At 36.1% G+C, this 22,464-nt stretch overlaps 3 protein-coding genes across 4 annotated transcripts in view; all 3 read right to left on the reverse strand.

Annotated features, from left to right (window-relative positions):
* The window catches only part of LOC105209729 (uncharacterized), a 116,750-nt gene extending 109,786 nt beyond the window's left edge, over window positions 1-6,964 (reverse strand). Inside the window, exon 1 of the mRNA XM_054227567.1 lies at window positions 6,094-6,964. Within this exon, the coding sequence (XP_054083542.1) occupies window positions 6,094-6,102 (9 nt within the window). The 5' untranslated portion in view covers window positions 6,103-6,964. The remainder of the gene's footprint in view (window positions 1-6,093) is intronic.
* Window positions 6,965-7,381: 417 nt separating this feature from the next.
* On the reverse strand, window positions 7,382-8,101 carry LOC105209731 (NADH dehydrogenase [ubiquinone] 1 subunit C2). Its single transcript, XM_011180305.3, has 3 exons — window positions 7,872-8,101; window positions 7,662-7,805; window positions 7,382-7,593 (listed from the first exon to the last, which is right to left on the reverse strand). Exons 1-3 carry the CDS (start codon window positions 8,026-8,028, stop codon window positions 7,544-7,546), a joined length of 351 nt encoding a protein of 116 aa, XP_011178607.1. The 5' UTR covers window positions 8,029-8,101; the 3' UTR covers window positions 7,382-7,543.
* Window positions 8,102-9,005: 904 nt separating this feature from the next.
* Mad_0 (protein mothers against dpp) lies at window positions 9,006-22,410 on the reverse strand. Of its 2 annotated transcripts, none has more exons than XM_011180311.3 (4): window positions 21,954-22,410; window positions 10,664-10,986; window positions 9,899-10,595; window positions 9,006-9,833 (listed from the first exon to the last, which is right to left on the reverse strand). In XM_011180311.3, the coding sequence occupies exons 2-4, from the start codon at window positions 10,949-10,951 to the stop codon at window positions 9,427-9,429; spliced, it is 1,392 nt and encodes a 463-aa protein (XP_011178613.1). In that variant the 5' UTR covers window positions 10,952-10,986; window positions 21,954-22,410; the 3' UTR covers window positions 9,006-9,426. The 2 variants fall into 2 exon arrangements, with proteins under 2 accessions (XP_011178613.1, XP_011178612.1); XM_011180310.3 differs by lacking the exon at window positions 21,954-22,410 and adding an exon at window positions 14,238-14,824.
* Between the last annotated feature and the right edge of the window lie 54 nt (window positions 22,411-22,464).

Raw genomic sequence — 22,464 nt, forward strand, 5'->3', positions numbered from 1 at the left:
TAATTTCGCTCTAGCCCCACTCAACTCAACTCAAAGGCAACCTCATTAAAAATATGCGGAGAACAAGGTTCATTTGCAGTCAGATAGAACACCAAGTTCCTATTTCAGCTTCCTGCCTGTGTGTTTAACAGACTCTCTGGCATACAACAGCAGTTCTTCGAAGTGCAACTTTACGAAAAAAGAGCTATGATGATTCGCTTAGCAGACCCCCGATAACAAGTTTAAGCGAAAAACTTCGCAGACATGAAAAAATGCGCAAAGAGAAAATCAATGGAGAAAAGTGTAAAATTTGTAGACGAAGCACAATGAGGTGCCAAAGTTATATACAAATCAATTCTAGGAAATACTACTGGCATATATATATACATATAAGTATATAAGTACATTGGTACTCAGACACAGCGCTCCTTTAAGCGAAAACAAGTGTTGGCATGTACCGTGATTACTGTAAATAAGTCCGCATGTTTTGCTGGAAAATCCGCTTTCGTGCTCAGGAAAAGCCAATAATTGTGGCGACCATAAAACTAAACTGAACGTCGGGTCTCAAACAGTCATGCCACCACACCGCAGCCACATGGATTACAAGGGTTGTAACGCGTGCATATGAGAAACAAACCAACATTTCATAACTGTACTTAAATACTTACGTATGTATTATGTATGGGTTTATGTATGCAGCAATGGACAGTTAGTCGAAAATGGTTTGGAATGCAACTCACACGAGTCGACCGCTTACACCGTTATTCGTTTAGTTTTTCTTCCCTTTGTACTTTTTATATTTTAAGTTTCAATATTTGGTTGAGCTCATACAGCTGTTGGCTTTTACCGACCATCCACATTCGCTTCCATTTGTCGCTCGATTGCCGCAGTCCCAGCACACGTGGTTGTTTGTGCCACCGTCGTTAGCGCGACTGCTTGCATTTGAGTACAAATTTTGTAGCTTAAAGTTTTACGTTTTTATGGTCAACACACGGGTAGTTAAAGCGGCTTTGGTTACTAAATGCGCTTCGGGCTACACTTGGAAAATTCTAGAAATCATATCTCTTTTATATTTCTTAAAGCCTTTGTCAAAGTGGAACCAGAATCAATTCTTAAACATTGAAGATATTTGAGAAGACCTCTCAGAGAGAGTCAGTACTACAGGTATAACGCCTTGAGATAAGTTTTGGTTACTTTTATATTTATTTATATTCATCTCTTGTTCTGATCAGTTCTATCGGAGGTTCCAATTTAATTAGCTCAGACTCAGAGCATAATAAATACAATATTGGCCTATTAGCCTCTGAGCTAAGAAACTTTCGACTAAGTAACCTTTCGAAAATTCCGAAAACAATTCAAAAATCGTATACTATTGTCATAAGAGAGAGATTGTCATAAGAGAGCCTCTATGGTTAGATGTGAGAAGTCGCTGAAAGAGCCAAAGGTTATCCCAAAAATCGAGTTTGAGAAGTCTTTCGACGATGGGAGCGCTGACATAAAAGCATAATATCGAATGGAGGCCAATTTGAAGGCGACAATATTAATGTAGGCGAATGAAGAAATAATTTTTCAAAAACGAAAATTCCCGATATTTTCTGAACACATCTTATATATGAAATATGTGACTTTGAGGCGCTCAAACCTCAAATATTGGAAAGCATCCGACTTCCCTCTTTACTTTCTGCTGCCTCAAAGGTCTTTTTAAATTAGCAAATTTCAATTTCTTTTACAGTGTACCCGCAAAGTCAAATTCTGAGCACATATTTGTACCTACAAACTCAGCTGAACAATAACAAATGATGTATGATTTGTATATCCGATACCATTGTTTGCTTACAAATCGCGTGCAAGGCAAAAATTGGGTTAGTAAGTACTTTTCTGTTAGACTCACATTTACTTGTATTATATTGTTCTGCTACTTTCCTCCAGCAAGTTAATTTCACTTCCATTTCACTTGACTAAGGGTTGCAATGCAGCGCTGACTTTTTGTACTATGACTCCTGAGTTTGAACAACACAAAACTGGCATGTGTGTGTGTGTGTATGTGTAGTGGTGAGTGTCTACAGCTGTAGTGAAGCGTGCATTGCCCTCAACTCTGACTAAGAAAAGGTGGCATACGCTGACACTCTAATTTCCTTTTAATTACAAAATGAGTTGAAATAACGCTAAATGAAAGCAGAATTTCGAAAGTGCTTGATATTGATTTTTTTGTAACCCACAGATTTTCACAGGAGAAATAGTAGACAATAGAACGGTTGATAGTATAAGTATGCTAGTGTTGACCGCTGAAAAGTGTATACAATGGCCAACACAATGGCTTCGATGACAGTTTCCGGCGCAGGAACACCGCAGATAAAAATACCGTTAGCAGACCAAATAAGTAAAAAATGGCAATGCAAACTTGTCTTCTGCTACACAATGCCACTGTGGGCACTCGTGTGCACTTCGCCTATTTCGTCTGCCCAAATCTTTCGGTCCACCTTTATTGGATACAATGGTCGCACTTTGTATGCTAACAACTTGTCCGCTAGGTACTTGTAGCTCTTATCCGAGCAATGTAATTCAATTTGACCAAGCATTCAGCGTCTATTGTTATGTAAGTATTCTACAGTTGCAACCGACCCTCATTCAAACAGTTCTTCGTGCAAAATATATTCACATATTCACACAGAATTCAATTTGTGCTTAGCTATAATAGACGAAACATTTGTCGACCTTTTTTTCATACTCGTTTAAGTTGCTTTTCGACATCGATTTTTATGGCACACGAATGTTGCTCATTTTGCGGCATTTATTTGTTGACTATGTTCGCATGGACAAAGGATAGGAGAGGTTGCATGCCTCCACGGACTTCAATGAAAAAGTTTTTGATTGAATTTTGGAGAAATTGTGATTCGAAATATTCTAAAAAGTATATCGAAAAAATATATATAATCGCGATATGAAAGTTTATTTATCTCGGGGTATAATTAATTTGCTATTTTTATATAATTTTCTTCTCTGTAGATGAAAAGACCTAAGAGGGGGTCTCAATGATACTTGTATCATCTCACTCTCACTCTGAACGTTTATTACGAAAATATACATTTCATTTTATTATTTTAGTTATGAAAAGTTATTATTTCTTCAACAAAGTACCACTTCGTAGCATAAAAAACATCTTACGAAGCGTAATGTTGCAAGTGCTCAACAAAATGCGAAGAAAAATGCAACACTGCATCTTCACAAGTTTTTTCTTGAAACACAAACAAACACATATTTACACAATAATACAACAGAAAATTGAATGTAGGACAGCGCATTGCGAGTATATCAAAGAATAGAGAAGAGATGTATTGCTTGCGCTTCTCCGCTGTGCAAAGACAACGGAAACGGAAGGCCACCTCTACAATGAAGGACAGACAATGCATGAGTATTAGCTTACTTAATGTGCCACATGCATACATAACTACGTATGTGCATATATATTTAGTATACCGCAAGGAGGCAAGCGAACGCGTTGTGGGAATACTGTGCGTATGAGTGACCCATGCAAGCGATGTGTGCTTAAATAGTACTTTTTCTCATGGAAAGTATGTATTTAAAGCTGCAAGTCTTTGAGAAAGCTTAAAGTCATATGCGAAGAAGTTAGTTACACACACTTAAAGTAAAATCAAAGCATATTGTGATTAGAAGAGAACAGCTTGACTATTTACTCTGTTGTCAAAGCTGTGGTTGGAAGTTAATAATATTGTTACAGAGCAAAAAAAAAGTAGTATTTAACATAATAACGATTGAATGTATTTAAAATAAAAAATAAAAAAAATAATAAACTCTATATTTATACCTTTAAAGACGTCGTGCTACACTCTAAGATTTCTTAGCTCAGGTCATTTTGGCTCAAAAGCGAAAAGTTAGTTTATATCGATTTATGCGACATTTTTATAACATACATACATACACACATACTAAGCAGTTGGTGTTTGTATTTCATTTTTATTCATTTTATGGCTTTCGTGTTTGCACTCTGCTTTGCTGTCGTGCATTGCAGACATAAAGTCACCAAAGTTTTCAGCAAAAATGGTTAGGACAACGAGGTTAGAATACTGTGCCAATTATTTCTATGACATTTTTAAATGTATATGTATATATACTTTCCAACATATGCACCAGAATATGCATACTACCCAATTAATGTTCTTTGAAATTTTCTATTACTTAATTAGTTAGATATATTCACTAAAACAAAAACTATTTTAGTCATAGGTATAATTATGCTTCAGTCATAAGCTATATGATTAAAGATGTATCAAACTTTTTTCCGTAGGCGTTTTTTCCTTAAGGGGCTATACCAGTGTGACATTTTCAAAAAATAGATTTTTTTTATTTTTTGCTTATTGAATAGTTTATACTTTCAAAAATGTCCTGTGAAAGCGGTAAGATCGTATCTTGAATAGTTTTTGAATGGTAGCGTTTTAAAGAGCGACCGCTCGCTGTAATAAGCAGCAATAGTCGAAACTTAAAACGCGTTTTTCTCGAAACGACATTTCTCAAAAATTAATATCCTTTTTGAATTTTTTTGTTTCAGCTACTCATTCGGCCGGAATCATGTCAGCACTTGGTGAACTTTTTTTTGGCACCTCCCTCTGCAGCATAAAACTCGGTTATTATACCCTGAACAGGGTATATTAAGTTGGTCACGCAGTTTGTAACACCCAGAAGGAAGCGTCGGAGGCCCTACAAAGTATATATATAAATGATCAGTATGTTGAGCTGAGTCGATTTAGCCATGTCCGTCTGTCTCTCTGTCTGTATATATACGAACTAGTCCTTCAGTTTTTAAGATATATTTTACAGATGTTATTTTCTCCTCAAGAAGCTGCTCATTTGTCGGAACTGCCGATATCGGACCACTATATCATATAACTGCCATACAAACTGAACGATCGGAATCAAGGACTTGTATGGAAAACTTCCGCATTTTACTACATATCTTCACGAAATTTGGTGTAAGTTATTGCTCATAGAAATAATTTAATCTCCGAAAAAATTGTTCAGATCGGTTCACTATAGCATATAGCTGCCATACAAGCCGAACGATCGGAATCAATGGCTTGTATGGAAAATTTTCGCATTTGACGTGGTATTTTCACGAAATTTGACATGGATTACTGCTTAAGGTAATAATATAATCTTCGAAGAAATTGTCCAGATCGGTTAACTATATAACCTTAATGTTTCTAGCAAACAACCCGGCTAAAAAGAATTAGTAAAATGTTTTCTTTTTTTTACTTAATTCTTCTTACGTCTTTAGATTTGCTTAAACACATAGTTATTGAAAGAAATGCACCTATGAAGGGTATATTAGCTTCGATACAGCCGAAGTTAACGTTTTTTCTTGTTTTTCAATATTTTGGTAAAAAAAATTTGAAATGTAGCTGAAAATATACCTTATTATGTGCAAAAAAAGAAATAATCGATCGAGTACTTTCTTTAAAAAAAGTTCACGAAAAACGCCTAGTTTTTCATAGGTTGCACTGGTATAGCCCCTTAAGAATTTCTGATTTTTATCTTTCTAAGAACTTGTTGATAAAGCAAATCTAATTTTCGTCTGTGTTAAAGTAAAATTGCGGCATCTGTTTTGGTTTTACGACTCTCCTCCACCCACAGAGATTCGGTCGTAAATGATATATGTATGTATAATACAAGAAAGACAGGTGTCCTCGTGCAAGATGTCAGAGGACTAAACGCTCAGATAGGCGTGCGAGTAAGTACATAAGTATAAATGAGTATACTTTGAAAGTAATTTCCGAGGGTAAAGCTCATTCGCTATTTATGATTTCACTGGCAATCAATAAATCAAACAGAATGTTTTTAGATATACATATGTACATACACATATGTATATTTGTATGTAAAAATAAAGTATAAAAAGTAAATATATATAGGTATAAAAATAAAATACTTTAATAATTCATTATAATATAAATTAAAATTTTCGATTTGACTTGAAGATCTACAGATAAATAACATAATATAGTCATATTTATAATGGATTCCTTATCTATATGCAATATAAATATAAATGTATATAATGAGATTAATAAAAAATTATGATTATTAATTTTCTCCCACCTTAGCCATAATCAAATCACAGCGAATTCCACCAAATTGAGCAACGAACGCCAACAGTTAAACGTTTTCTTGGCTCACAGCTGCCAACTTTGTTGCTGGAACATTGACGCGAAGCTATCCAAAATATGACGCCACTAAAAGAGTATTACGCACGCTTGCACTGCATTGGCAAAATAACAGGACACAAATATTCAACTTTATTGTTTTTAGGATGACTGACCACGCAGTGTAGAGTTTTGTGAGTCTCTTTGCTCGCGCAGTTCGGGGTTTATATGTTTACTTATTGACTTGCTTTTGCGTGAATATCCGGCAGGCACGCAGGCAAAATCAGTGTAAGTTGCAGGGAGCGGGGTAAAGAGCAGCCGATGGAATGCTGTAGAATATTGGCATGCAATGGCCTAAAATTATCACTACTTTCGTTAAGGTTCTTTGAACTCTTTAACTATGGCATTTATTTTGGGAATTAATATTTTTTTATATTTTTATAACTGTTATTTATTTTACGCTTAATTTTGAATTTATTGTAGATTGATATATATAATAAGTTATATTAAAACAAAACAATTATTAAGAGTCAAATGTTAATGAATGTTAGAGCAAGAACATTTATATATTTTACCGTTACAACACTAAATTATGCCCCCACTATTAATTTGCAATATATATGTATGTAGCGTGCATTTGTCCACTTCACTACACTTAATGGTTCCAACCAGCATCATTCCGAACACATTTTTGTTATTTTTTTCAACACTTATTATTTTTTGTTGGTAACTACTTCTATTTTATTGATGTTTTTATTCGCAACTTAGAAACGCTTTCCGTCCTTCTGATTTTCACCGTTCAACATCTAAAACTCAACTGACTACTGACAATTCCTACAGTAACATCTATTGTCTCTGTCTGTTTTGTGGTCACCGTTTGAACATCGAAACATCCCCACAACAACAAATCATTAGTTGGTGAACTCATATAACGGTTCATTTTTGGACATGCGCATTGAGATCCGGAAAAGAAGGGAGTCGGTGACAATTATGCGGCCTACATACTAGAACGTATCTTCATTTCCAGTGTTTCCGAAACTGGACTGGTTGACACTTTTATATTTAGAGATTCATCTTAAATAATTTATATTAATTTATGAGATTTAATGGAACTAATGTGTAGAACAAAACAAAAATATGTTCTTTGGCATTATACTTACTTGCAGCACCAACTTAAGTGGAAATTATGAATAAACATCAATTCAACAAGTTTTTTTTATAATTTTCAGTCAATAAAATAAATATAAACTTTTTATTGGTATTAAACCAAGTTTTTATTCATTTCGCATTAGCTATAGTCCAATTAACAACTAGCGTTTCTCTATGCAAATTATATTCCTTGCAAACTAAAGCATTTTCGTTAGTGATTTTATCTATGACGGCATCACCAGCGTCCTACGGCATATTTAACGAATAGGTACCCATGCTTCCAAAACGTCAGCGTACTTCTTGCGCTCTATAACACAAAATGTATTATCAGCGTTTATTGGCACTGTTTTTTTGTTTTTATTACTTCTTATTTACCTTTGATTGGAAAATCATCGGGATGCAATTCAATGTAATGCCTCAGCACAGCATCGCGTTTGGCAAGATGCTCGTTCCTCTTATTATCGAAGTACACACCCACGCCACCACCTAGCGCCGCCAAGATTACATGATTCTGAATGCCTAAAAAATAAGCATTTAATTTAATAAATTTACTAAAATATTGTTGTTACGTCACATGAAACATACCTGAGAATGGTGGTTTTCTCAAACCAAAATTCAGGAAAACAGCGCAACCGAATCCAAGTATAGAACACACCAATGGATTGAAGGTGCTGTTCATGAACGACGGTTGGCGTTCACCTTTATCCGTAAGGAGTTTTATTGGATCAATCACGTTCGACATATTTTGATATTCACTAATAATGTAATTCTCCAGTCGAAGCACGGCAAAATACACAAGCCACAGATGTCAGAGAAACGTCAAAATGACAAACAGCTGTTGATGTTGCCACTAGGCAATTGTTAATGTTAAGGAATTTATTCAAGCAGACCCGCTGAGGAATTTTTGAGAGTGGTATTTGTATCTCTTTTTTAAATAATAAAATTATACATTTTTTTAAATTAATGGCTTCTAAATGTTTTCCAAAAATATGTGTGTATTATTTTAGTCAGGAAATTCACCAAACTTTATTTGAAATATTATTATAATGATTTTGCACATATTTTATTACTACATTGGAAATTACAATACATTATATTTATTTATTATATAACAATATATAGTTGTGTATTGATATATTTTAGCAAAATACAAAGCAAATAAGCTAGAAATGGAAATAGCCTAAAATACATAGCAAATTGAAAATATTTTTGTAAATACATTGTATATGCGAAGGCATTTATTTCATTGTAGCAAATTGTCATGGACTTTAATGCATTTCGTAACTTTTCGCTACTCGATCGGTTCAGTGCTTAATTATAAAACTATATAGTAATATAATTTAAAATGTTTACATATATTGGCCAAATTCTTTTATTTACATATGTATTGTATGTAAGCAGTTCAATAATTCGCATTTGTTTAAGGCATGTTTCAAAAGCACTTAAGTGTTTAAGTAGAGCACATTTTTTGTTTTGTGTGAATATATACGCGTAAGCAGGCACATAAGCGTTGAGATAATTCCAAGTTCAACTAATTTACTATTTCTAAATTAAATACTATTTATATTCATACTTCATTTGTTTTCTTACATTTCCACAATTAATTTACTATTTCAACTTATTTCAATTTACTTACATCTCATGAAAACTAGCAATTGATGCTGAAATAATAAATTAAAATTTATTTAATTTAAAATAAAATAAAACAACAAATACGAATGAAAATTAAAATAATAAAACTTTATTATTACACACAAAAAAAAGATATATCCTGCTTGTTTCAATTTGCAAACAAAATATGTTTGGAAAATTATCTAAATTAGTTGTTCTTGTAATATTATAAAAATAGTATAAATGTACTTTCGGGTATATGTATACGATACTTAAAAATCAAAGTAATAAAACATTAATATCTAAACTATGTTGATGCCAATTATATCGTTACATATATGTATTTATCTTAAGTTCTCCTTCATACCGTAATAGTGAAACGGCAATATAAGCCGTTAAAATAAAATGTGTAAACAAGTAGTTGAAACAAAGTGATAAAATCAGCGCAGATCAATCATAAGCAAATTAAAAAGAAAACACTAATTAATGATAATAGAAAACTACGAAACGACATCATATCATTTTGCTCTTATGATACGGAACTGATGGCGTTGTGTGGCGAGCCCATTTGTGTCAGTACTTTGTCAAGCCATTGCAATGGTCCATGCAGATGTATCTCTATCCAACAAGGAGTGGATGTTACGTCTTGTCTATGATATTCGGCTCCCCATCCTTTTACGAAACTCATTCGGATTGTGCACATCTTCGTCAACTCATAGACTGCTTCAAAACCGTTGTTAACTGATTGCGATAAAAGTTGAGCAAATTCCTGATTGTTGAAAATCTTCAAAGAACAGCCAGGCGGTATCTTGCACACAGTACTCGGATGGAAGCCGTGGTGATAATTGCAGTTTCGTGATTGCACAAATATTGCCGAGTCGGATAGACATTCGGCATATACTTCGCCAGCAACGTAATAGAGGTGCACGCCTTTTCCTGCAAAGCAATTGGGAGGGGATGAGTAAGTAATTAGTATTTACGTATTTTTTAATGGCACATACCTATGTGACGGCGTGTATTTTCTATGGTACTGTTGCGATTTACATTACTCAACTGCCCGAGACAGCAGCGATCTGAATTATTCGATGGATTTGTAAAACCGTCGACGATGACTGAATTGTTGTTGCAGTGGAATACTTCACCCACACGGCAATTGAGCTCATAGTAAGCAATTGAAGCCCAAAATGCTGGCTCTGAATAGCTCACCTGGGCCACGTCGCCCATCTGTGCATCGATCAGTTGTGTGCCATCATTGGGATTGTTCGAATTGCCATCTTCTGAGGGGCTGTATGCCGGCGGTGGTGTGCCCGCCAAACTACCGTATGGTGAGTTAGGGTTGGAGTTTACCGTACTAGGACTACCGGCTGATGTTAGAGGCGGACTGTTGGGGCTCATATTGTTGAAGCCATTATTAGAGTAATTCATATTGGGTGGAATTGGAGGCTCAGACATGGACTGATTTAAATGTAGCATTGAGAACCCGGGCGCAAACTCCGAATGGCGTGGCACCAACACCGGCGGCAGTACAGGGCTCTCAACTCGTTTATAATGATAAGGATTTATGCAAACTTCTTTTTGTTTGGCGCTGAATGGGTACTGGCAAATTTCAAGTGGTTTTAGTTCGTGGTGTGATTGCAAATCTGGCCAGCGCCAAACGCGACAATAAATGACATGTGGAAGTCCTTTCCGATGAGATACCTGGAGAAGACAATTTCGTATTTTAAATATGTTTAAAATCTGGAAGAGGAAATAAGACTCAAACATACCTGTAAGCGTCCGTCTAAAGAACGTGGGATTGTAACACATTTCGAAGGCTGGCCAGGACAGGATAGAGCGCGTTCGAGTTCCTCAATAGCACCCTTGCGCTTTTTCAACTTTTTCACCAAACTGTCCACCGCCTTTTCGGCCCATTTCTCTTCTTCGTCGCCTTGTTTCCAGCCCAACAGCTTCTTCACTGCCGGCGATGTGAAAGAAAAGAGTGTACCCAGTCGGGACATTGCGCTGCTTGAGGTGGACTCGACATCTTCTGTATCCATGCCGTTTGTCGGATTCATCGGATAGCCGGGATAACTGTTAACGGGATGGTAGTCTGGAAATGAATGTGAAAATTAATAAATATGAAAAATCAAATCCTCAAAATATTCCTCAAGCACTACAACAAAGATTATATAAATATTATCAATGTATTGAAACAGCATTAGAAAACATTTTAGTATCAAACAACGTGTAGGTGGAGCTAATGCTTTATAATGTTCGGCTAAGCCAATTAAAAACATATGCAGTAATTATGTGCGGCTGCGCAAGCGCATAGTAACTGATTTCCGCCAAGCGTACGTACGCGCAATTAAACAAATGCCGTAACAGAGGTGGGTTCACGATTGGTACGAGTGTATGCACCCGCTACTTAAAAGCGCTATAATCGATGGCTATCTTGGCGTATGGCCAAACGGTTGCCGAATACACATCCGTCGCGCTCCTATGTGTTTGTGTGTTGTATGCGACCGGTGGGCGGCTCTAGCGCACACAACTTTATGCCGTTGCGCACACGTTCCAAAGCCGACAATGGGCAATGCGTTAAATTAAAAATGGAGTTTCAAGCGATATAAGCTCTATAAGGCTTACAAATATAAATAAAAGTTGCTGTTCTTGGCACCTGATTATTTCTGAGTGGCTATTTATGCAGTAAATTATTTGTTTAGGACAAATTAGTAAATTATTCTATAACGACAATTAACGTAGGGCGACGACGCTGCGTTGAATGCTAATTTTTATCAAATATTCACAATGTAGTAATAATAAACACACATAAATATGATAATATGTCTTATGCTTTCAGTCTTGTTCTTGAACCGCGCGCTCCAGTAAAATATCGCCAACACAAAAACTCTTCGTTCTAAAATTCCGTATGCAAAGTGCAATGAAATCAGATCTGGCTGGTTATAATGTTGTTAATAGATGACAGCCGATACAGCCACAACTCACTTATCAACATAACAATTCATTTTAATTATGACATTTCAATGTCAACTAGTTGCAGCGGCGAAATTACCGCCTGCAGTGATGCAGATGAAAATTTCAATTTATTGTAGTGACTAACTGTAGGAAAAAACGACAATACCTTTGCGGCAAATATACCTTTTATTACCATTTCGATTCAGGTATGACATACATACATAATAGTATATGTATGAATGTACTTTTGTATGCGGTTTAACTAATATTTGTTGTGATTTTTTCGCTTGCGCGCCAAATGAGTGGATTTACTCGTGTCATATGCAAAACCAATTAATTGAAATAATTGACAAGCACACAGCAAACTGGTGGACAATTGTCAAGCTTGTCAACAAAACGATCGTACACATGTCCATATATTATTTTATACATATGTATGCATGCTCACATTTACATTTACATGCACTAAATTGCATGACCACATATGGAAATTTAAATAACACACAAAACGTGGCACAAGTGCTGTACAAACAAGAAAGGTGCTACAATATTGACTAGACGCAAGCAAATTCGAAGCGCTGCAAATTGGTGGCACTGCAACGGTACATTTTAGAATGTGCGCACAATTTAGCTTATCCCGATTTGTTTAGAATCTGTGACATTCGGTGACTTGGCAAGTGCCACAACTAAGGCACTACACTTGAGCACGCGGCTGCCTCTTTGCTGAAATCCAATTTCAAATCCAATTAAACGTTGCGTATAAATCAAGAAATTAATTTAATCGCCGTTGAGCCGAGGTGGAGATGTGAATAGTAAAATTTCCAGCAAATTGGGTGGCTGATGGCAAATGCAATTCGGTAAAGCATTTAGGTAAGTTATACGCAGCTCCTTATGCATTAAATATACTGTGCATATGCATGTAAATAGGAATGTGCGTGTATGTTTGCACTGACGCATACGCGGTGCGCGATCGGTAACTGGTATTTACACAGTAGCCGGGCGTGACACAGCAGTCGCAATTTTGATTATCACGCGCTACGGCTACCGGTCTTTAATTTACAATCTGGTTAGAATTACTCATTTCACAACGAATTACTTGTAAATTTCTAAGTAGCCATAATTTATATTTATTACCACTTTGTAATTAATACCATATACCATAGCGAACGCAAGGTGGCCGCCTGCTGGTTTTCCAACGGCTACTGGAATAAGTCAAGATCCCCTGCTATGGTGGGCAATGCAAAACTATCAATTGCTGCTCCTTCATGAAAGGAGATAGGACTGGATACTATAGGAAGGATTAGATTGAAACTAATGGTCATTCATCAAAATGTTAGACCAAAAAATAGAAATTTAATAAGATAGAAGCACTAATGATTGTAGAGGAGGTTAAGTTATATACAATTAAACGTCGTTTGGGTCGATGTTGTCTTCCTGTTTTAACTACACAAACTACACAAACTCCCAAAAGTTCATTTTATTTCTAAAATGTGCTATTTAGATATGCGTCTTCATCAAATCTGAATATAAAAGATCGACTCAAACTTACGCCATAGTATTATAAGCCCAAGTATAGAGCAGCTGCATATAAGTGGAAGACAAAAGAAACCACAAGCTGATCATAGTGTCACAGCTATTCGAACAGAACTAACATAAATAAGTATGCACATATGCATTAATAGATATCGGAATAGCACGACTGATATACGGGCACTTCCAATCGCACGCAAACACACCTTGTATTGATTTTTAACAAATGTGTAAACATTCATGCAGGCATTGCAATACACGTGCGCTATTTATAATTCACGCACGCATGCGCATTATTAATCAATCATAAATGCCGCAATAAGTGTAAATCAAAGTGTATAAAACTTATCGCACTTCCGCTCAGTGGACAGTAAAAATAATATTGAACAAGGTAAAGAAAAAGCGGGAGGCACATATTCCGAATAATACCTTGCAGTAAATTGGCACCAAGTCTGCACTTTAGTATAACTTTTCACATGCTATGGTAAGATTCCTGTTCCAATATAACTAGTCCATGTAGAAATTTGTTCAAAGTGTGTCCGAAATTATTTTTATTGCAAGTGTTCCAATAAATCACAGGTTCCAACGTCTCGGCCGACCCTATAAGTACATTCTAAGTACACTAGTGGGCTATAAAACACAAACGGATAATAAATGACCTTAAGAAAGAATATAGTTGGTCATTTCTAGTGAGAAACTAAATTAGTACAGTTTTACTATAAGCATTTCCTTCAGGGTTTAAACTTATGTAAATTACACACACACAAACAATTATACTGGCGCGAGTGCGCAAACGGAAACACGAAGGAAATCGAAATGTATTAGCAATAAAAGTGATAAATAAGACAAGCGACGTACACATGATTGCAACCTCGAGCAACTTGTTGATGTTGGGTTCAAAATGCTTTAAATTCCGTTTCCACTTAGAAGGATCAACGAGCGTTAGTTTTAACTAACTTTTATTATAAATCTATTGAGTTTTTTGCACTTTTTCACACACGAAAAATCGGAGGAGGAATATCGCGCGGTTCACTTTCAAGAAATCGTCGCGGCTTGTAGAGCAGATAAATTCAGCGCGGTAACGAAAGCGTAAAGAAAATGTCAACAATTGTGTCGGTAAACGTAGCTGTATATAGCTAACTCCTCCGACGTGTGATCGCGACGAAACGTACGAACGCAACACTATTATTTCCCCGACTAACGCCGTCTGACAGATTGACTTGACTTAGCGACTGTTGGTACGCTTTCCTGTTAGCTTGTCTGCCTGCCAAGCTGAGTGACGTCTTGTCACTTGAATTACAAATCAACAAATGCTGCACAATGTACTGCAACAGCGTCGATTAGGCGCGCACTGCCACCACTCGGCGGCGCTGATTGCTCGCGCGGCGCTAGTATACCGCCGCTCAGCTGTATATTCGTTATTTTATGGCACCGTTTTTCTTTCTTTCAATAGATAATTTTACCGTGCGTCTACTCAGCGCTTTAAACGGGAGCACCAAATGCACTGCATACGACAGAACAAACAATAACACAAACAACTAATACATGATACATACATATGCATGTACATAGATATTAGCCCCAAGAAAAATAACAGCAATTACAGCAAATGCAACAACAAACATCGGCAAGAGTGTAGCGCAACATAATAACTAACAATGCCAGCGCTAAAGAGCGGTGGTAGCAACACAGTATAAAAACTTAAAAATTAAAAAAAATCGTATACACAGAAACAACAAACAAGCAACACAACAACCGCAATAACACGAATAATAAAGGCAACAATATCAACAACAGATATTGAATAAAGGTGTGTGTGTATATGTATATATTAAAGACCCCATCATAAGTAAACAAATAGCTGCACTGATAGGAAAGCCTAAACAGTGTGAGATCGCTCAATCGATTGACGAGTCAGTCTGCTCAAGGCAGGTAAGTCACAACTGTAAAGAGTGCCACGCGGAAATGCGACCAATTAAGAGAGTCAAAGAGTTGTGGAAAACATGAAAAAGGAGTAGTACTTGCGAAAAACAAACAACCAAATCGCTTGAGCAAACGAAAGCGAATTGACATTAAATATGCACAGGGTGCGCCAGCTTTTAGGTCGTTCATTGAATAGCTTTGATTTTTGTGATATTTCTTCTTTTTGTACTTCTTTACTACTTATTTGAAGTAATTTTTAACGCCATCAATCAAGTGATATCCGTACAGGTATCGTTTACTATTCAAATAACGCCGCTAAAGCAAGAAAGGGGCAGTCAAATCTGGAGATCTGTGAATATTGTTACAGAAACTGAATAGTTCATTCCTGTTCCCGGATTTGTGTGCATTCATATTATCCGATCCAATATCCATCGAACTTAACGCAACTAGACATCGGTTAGAAAATATTAAAGTAATTTAATTTTTATATACAAACGTAACATCTGATGCACCCTGTATATACTACACATATAAATATTAATATTTGTATTTATAAATACAAATCTGTTAATTCGCAGAATAGCAATTTACCACCCATGAACAAGAAGAAATATTCTCAGTGCATTTGAAACAAGCTTAACAATATCTTTCCATAAACTAATTAATTAGCACAACAGCATTGTTATATAATATTGGAAAAGTGGAGCCTCGGACGTTCTATATGCTACTTTTCCACACTATCGGTCAAAAAGAATGGATAAAGGAGGGTAAATCGTTATTTTAGATTAATCTTCATATATGATGGGAATATGATTGAATTAATATGAAGACACTGTGTATTTAGTCCTGGTTTGGGACAGCACACTAATATTAATATTCGAATATTCTATAATCCATGTGGAGTATAACTTATATTGTATGCATGAAGTACTCGCATCTGATAATTGTGCTTTGTACCTCTGTGAAGTAGAACGTTGCATATAAACTATACGCAAACCGAAAATAAATATCAACAATATCGAATTGCCAAGGAGGCGGTAAATGCAGCAACTGCAACGAGAAACTCATCGAAGATTTAGGTCTCGATGCTGAAGCAACAAGATTTAAGTTTGTTTGCTTGTATACAAACACATGCAAGTACAGTCGCATTACAAAGTCCAAAACGCCAGAGTTGACGCTAATATTGCACTTAAAAATTGTGATGGAGGTACTCAGCAATAATGGGACATGGAATGGATGCAAATTCACAGACATACGGTAACTGGCGCGTTGGTCAATTGTGGGTGTTATAGGTAATGTATTCAGAAGGGCAAATTTAACTACCGCTTCAGAGACTATGACAATTGAACAGAAATTGAAAGATTAATGATCTGCGGTGTATTGACAGGAGTAGGCGTTAGTGTTTTCGGTTGACACATCTTATTTCCGTGAATATTGGCCAGATTTGTTAAAAAAAAGAGAATAGCAATAACTTAGATTTTTATGGACACCTCCTAGTTGTGAAAATGTCAAAACCAAGCTGTGTCAGCCGCAACACTCACGATCATATCAACACTGCAGCAAGATCATAATTCCGCACGAAAATGTACATATGTTTGTACACAGCCGAATATGAAACCTTTTGTAAGAATTGAGGGAATGAAAGGAGAGCGTAAAAAATAAATCTTAAGTGATTTGTTCAATTTCTAGTCGAGGTATGGAGATTTGTAAGTTGTTAAACGCTCTTCTGGTAAGCTGGTGTTATTTGTCCTGAAAAAGGGTCTAACAACTCTGTGTTTTGTGGTTTGGAGTTTTTTTCTCAACATTTATTTTTTCTACAGTTCGTAAACACTACTATTTTGCATATTATTTTAATTTGCATGTCAACAACAACAGCTACAATCGTCAATGTGGCACGTACGAGTCATCAGCGCCAACAGCTTAACGCCAATACGGCATCGCCAACAACAACAATAAACATACTCGCATATAATAAGAAATACAAAAAAAAAAAACATGAACACAAATGAATATGTTAACAGAAATAGCCAACAACAGACATGGTAAAATTGCATTTGGAATTGGAATTGGAAGTTGGAGTTAGGCGCCGCCTGCTTGAAAAAAACAAACAGCAACAACAATACAACATCGTATATGCAAATATGTTCACACTGGTGTACAAATGGGCAATTGCAGTAGAGCAATTGGCAAGATTTATAGTCTTATGTGTACATATATGTATTAAATATGTAAATATGTATGTATGTATGTACATTGTTTTTATTTAAAATATTGAATGTTAAATTTAAATTAGAATCTGAAAAGACATTGAGATCCCAAACGAATTTAGGGTTTGAAGGAGTTATAGACACTTTGGTACATACTTATAGAAATATAGAAGTAAGCTCGTGACCAATTCTTCAAAGTTTACATTTCAAGTCAAGCTTGTGCCACTACAGGGCCCACTGTACGGTCTGGCGTGTGCCCAACATTAACCGAACCAATAGCACATGCAGCCGGTACAATCATATCGACTCTATGCGAATTGGATATAACTAATATGGGGACAAGTGTTCTTTGCATGTATACAACCACTAAATGTGTTGCGATCACACTAAAACACATCAAAACCCCAAAAGACATTGGTTAAAAAGGTAGACACGCATACATTGGTACTGCTGCAGCAACAACAACATGCCGATTTTTTATTAATACTTTTCCTTTAATTTCTATGTTTTTTGTTTTTTTTTTTTTGCTGCCTTAAATGCCGTTGCCCATATTAGCCAACATACGAATATAGTAAATTTAGATTGTAATCGATTCGAATAATCTTAGCGCCCCTATTCGTTTCACTTTGCACCACCGATGCAAACGCGCACATAATAATAATTAATGTTGTTTAGCATATTTTTATACGATGCATGCATGGGGCCAAACAAGCATGTGAGTAAGAGCCACGGCGGAACAGCCAAGAGGCCTGTTGCAAAGGGACAATCAATGCAAGCACACAATGTATGGAGCGTATAAATCATGTATTAGCAAAAATGCAATGTGTTGCAAGTTGTAAGTGGTGTTGGTTGCTTTGTCCAACTGTGGCACGAATGCTATTGCAATTGCCTCTTGCGTGCTCATGTGTAGTATCCGAAACCGATGGGGTGTGAGGCGTAAATTGCTGTAATTTAATGAAGTTAAGCAAAATATACATAGAGATATGCGGAGGGGGTATCACCCGAAAGTAGTCAGACGGGCGTGCATGCATACTCTGCATGGTTAAATTGAATTATGCTAAAAAAAATAAATAAAAAGAAACAAATTCTTAGAAAGGCTTCATAAGGTAAATTTAGATTACGCTGGTGATTTGAAATAGAAAGCTCAAACTTGGAAAACCATTTGTCTAAAAGCAAGTATCGTGCAAAAATTTTCTCAAAATGTTAGAGGAAAATAAATTCCTGAATGTATCGTTTTCGCATAAAAAGTCTTCCACATTTTATGTTTATATAGAGCTTTACCTCATAAATATGCTAGTATTATTGTTTACACATAAATATGTGAGCGCAGACATATATTGACATATAACTAGTTTTTCTATTGCGTATTCAACACCTCCAAATGGCCAGACCACTGCCACCCAAGGCGCTGATGCGAGTGTTTGGCTTGCATTGCACCTTATCTGGTATTCGAAGCGAGTACCTTCGCGCAATAAAGTTATAATTATTGCATTTAAAATCTAATAAATCTTCACGCACACAAAGTGTGACTCGTCCAAGTGAGCAACGAAGGAAGAAGCCGTGCTAAACCTGACTGTGCGCTGGGGTCCATCAACCTATCTGTGTGTCTGGTTTTTGCGCTTGCGCTTAAGCATTGAAAATTATCCAGTTAGCTGTGGACGATCAACTTAAAATTTCTGTGACTACTGTCTTACATTGCAGCCAAAGAGTGGTAAGCAGAAAAACTGAAATGTACGTAGATAAGTAGGATCGTCTGCATTATTGTAGATATACACGTATATATGTATGTGATTCCATATCTGGTTGTCTTTCTGACGCTGTCTGTGGTGTTAGCATTTGTCACTCGCTACTCACAACAACCACTCAACAGCTTGTTCTCTATGTGTTGCTCCGCTTTTGAAATATCTCTAGTTGCCTTGCCTTGGCCACCGTTGGTCTTTATGTCACCATGCAATGTTATCATTGTGCATTTCAAACATACATTTGTACTTTTGTGCGATAAACGAACTGTATAATAAGCGCACAGTCACAGTCCTCAAATTGGTATAAATCATCTTCTGAGCCCATTACGTGCACATAGACTTTGGCAACGAGAGTACCCTGCAGGAATATTAGTCAGAAAAGTCTTAGCATCTTCCCGATATTAAATCCGGTTCGAGAAAGCCTAAAATATTATCCTTTTGATGTAAAAAATAGAAAAATGTGAATTCCGACCCAGAACCAGGCTTTAGTTAAACTGTGGTATTTGGCTAGTAGTTCCGACCAAGCGAAACACTCAATAGATACTTTAAAGAGGAAAGCCGTAGCCTTATGCATTTGGAATTAATGCACTCTCCTGCAGGGTATTTACAAATGTACATTGAGAGATATGTACGTGTATAGACTGTGTGAGCTTTTTGCGCGACGATTATTTTGTAATTAGCCATGTTCATTGGATTAAATGGAAACCGATGTTGCCCTCACATATCATGGCTCTGATATGCGCTGACACGGTCGATTGTTCGCTTTGTTGTTAACTTGTACGCAGTGTTGTTTTCAATTATGTCGTGCCGATGTCGCTTTCCATCAGCCATCTAACCTGAAAGCGTTGCTTTAGGTAAAGATTCTTGGAAAATTTGCCATTACATGGAGCGCTCCTGATGTCGCCGTATAATGCTGTGGTGCAAACGGAAGGCGCCTAACCATTTACCGTATGCAATGCACTGCGACAAGATTTGCGTTGAACGACTGCATTGTGACGCGTTCAGGAGGTGCATTCCCATCATATTTATGGCTATTTCAACCATTAAATCGAATACACTTTGTTTGGGAATCGAGCTGCTGTGTAATGTACGGATACCACGCTTGTGCAGTTATATTTGAGTATAAGCCTTGGCTTGTATTGGTGGTCAGAATTAAGATACTTAACAAAGTCCTTTCTATATAAATTGACGTATAATTTCTAAAATTATCCTATGGACTATTAATTGTCTTCCTATTTACTTTAGTAATTGCAATACTCCAATGAAGATATGTACATATGAAGCGGATTTCAGCTACTAAAACCAGTTTCGTCAGTTAGTTGTTATTGTAGTGACGATCGTAATGGTTAGATGGGCGGTAATATATAGCTAGGCGATACCAGCGCTCGATCTCTGATCTGACAAACAGTATTTCGTCAACAGGTCGGACCTCAGAAAACAGAATAAATAATGCAAGTATTCTTGCAAAAGACAAAAATTGTTCATAATTTCATTACAGTGCCTTTCTGCAACCTCCCTCCTTTCCTTCCTATTCCGGACTGTGATCTCGGCAGCAGTACTCAAAATTACAAAAAAGGCATTATGAAGAGGCCGTCATGCAAATCTCACTTTCTGTGTAAATGCATGATTACATAGGGCAATATTGGCAACAATTAAGTAGGTAGGTGCTATATTTATTTATATGTACGTAACGAAATTCAATATCAGTAAAGTACACATTATTTTTTGTTGGATGTACATACATATATGTATGTACATGTTTGCTGTATTAATAATTTTTGATTCAATTCAATGATGGGGGTTTAAAGATATGGTGGCTATAAATAGTAAACATACGTACATAAGAACGTAGGGTGTTCTGATTACATGACTCACTCACCCATTGAAACTGATAGGTGTGTATGAGAGTCAATTCATGCGAATTTCTACTGAATTAGGTATTATTCATTGACAAACAATGAATTTAATTGATAAACATTTGGATGCAGATTTTTGAGGCTCCAAAAATAATAAACTCCCGTGGTTTCAAGTGTTTTTTTTTTATTTACAATCGTTTCAAGTATGCGCAACTTACACTTCAAAAGAGTATAAAATAAATTTGAATATTTATGAATTCAACATTAAATGTACAATTTATTAATTAAACAATATCAATTTAAGTAAATATTATTATTTACATATTGGGCTTGAATTTCAAACATTTATTTTGAGCACTTCTCACCCACTTCAGAGATCAAGCAGACCCAGGTGGCACTCTCTTATCCACTTTGTAGTTTGCTTATAAAGGAAATTGTGCATTCATGTACCTATGCCTTACTTCCATAGTTCAGACAACAAAACTTCTCGTATACACAATTAACCACACACACGTGTCAAATACGTACATGTGCATATGTATATGTAAACAAGTATCTGGAATCTGTTCAACCTTCTGTGGGGCAACATCTTCGCAAAGCCAAGCAATATGAAATTGTTTTGCTATTATACAAGCACCCCGGAGCAACACGAATATCTATACGGCATTTTATTAATAAAAATAAGACTTTACATAGGCACAGAATTCATTTCTTGAGGAAGCTCACGAAACCAATAAATTAATGAGCAGCAGGAAGTAGGCAAATGGCAACAATTACTCTTTACATTTGTGCACAATTTTCTTTATTACTTTGATGAGGGTGAGGGTATATCAATATTTTACTCACTTTTTCAATGGATTTCTGTTGTTTTTGTTATTCAACAAATTTTGATATGAAATCGCACTGCAATTTCTATAATTTCACAAATTTCTATTGTTTATCAGGAAATGCAACGACAAACGATACGAATACGACACGACAAGCGAAAATTACGGACGACGGTCAACGAACACGACCCCAAAGAACACCACTAAACAGATATCATATATGTAGGTAAAGTATGTATGTACTTCACTACACGTCAGTCACTTTTACTAATTCCAGCCACTCATTTTCGTAAAAATCTAATTTTTTGCAACAAAAACAAAGCACTTTTCACCGTTTTCACTTTTATCAACGAAAAACTGATATCTAAATGACAATAATTTCACTATGCAACGGTCACCGACGGTACAAATTTATTTTTACATTGCTGTTGAAGATTACACTTTGCATAATTTATGTTTTAAGTGATATGTGAGAGAGAGATAGATGTCTGCTCAAAATCTGACAGTCAAAATGACGGCTACAGCGACGC

This window comes from Zeugodacus cucurbitae, chromosome 3 (assembly GCF_028554725.1).
Source record: "Zeugodacus cucurbitae isolate PBARC_wt_2022May chromosome 3, idZeuCucr1.2, whole genome shotgun sequence".
Taxonomy (NCBI): domain Eukaryota; kingdom Metazoa; phylum Arthropoda; class Insecta; order Diptera; family Tephritidae; genus Zeugodacus; species Zeugodacus cucurbitae.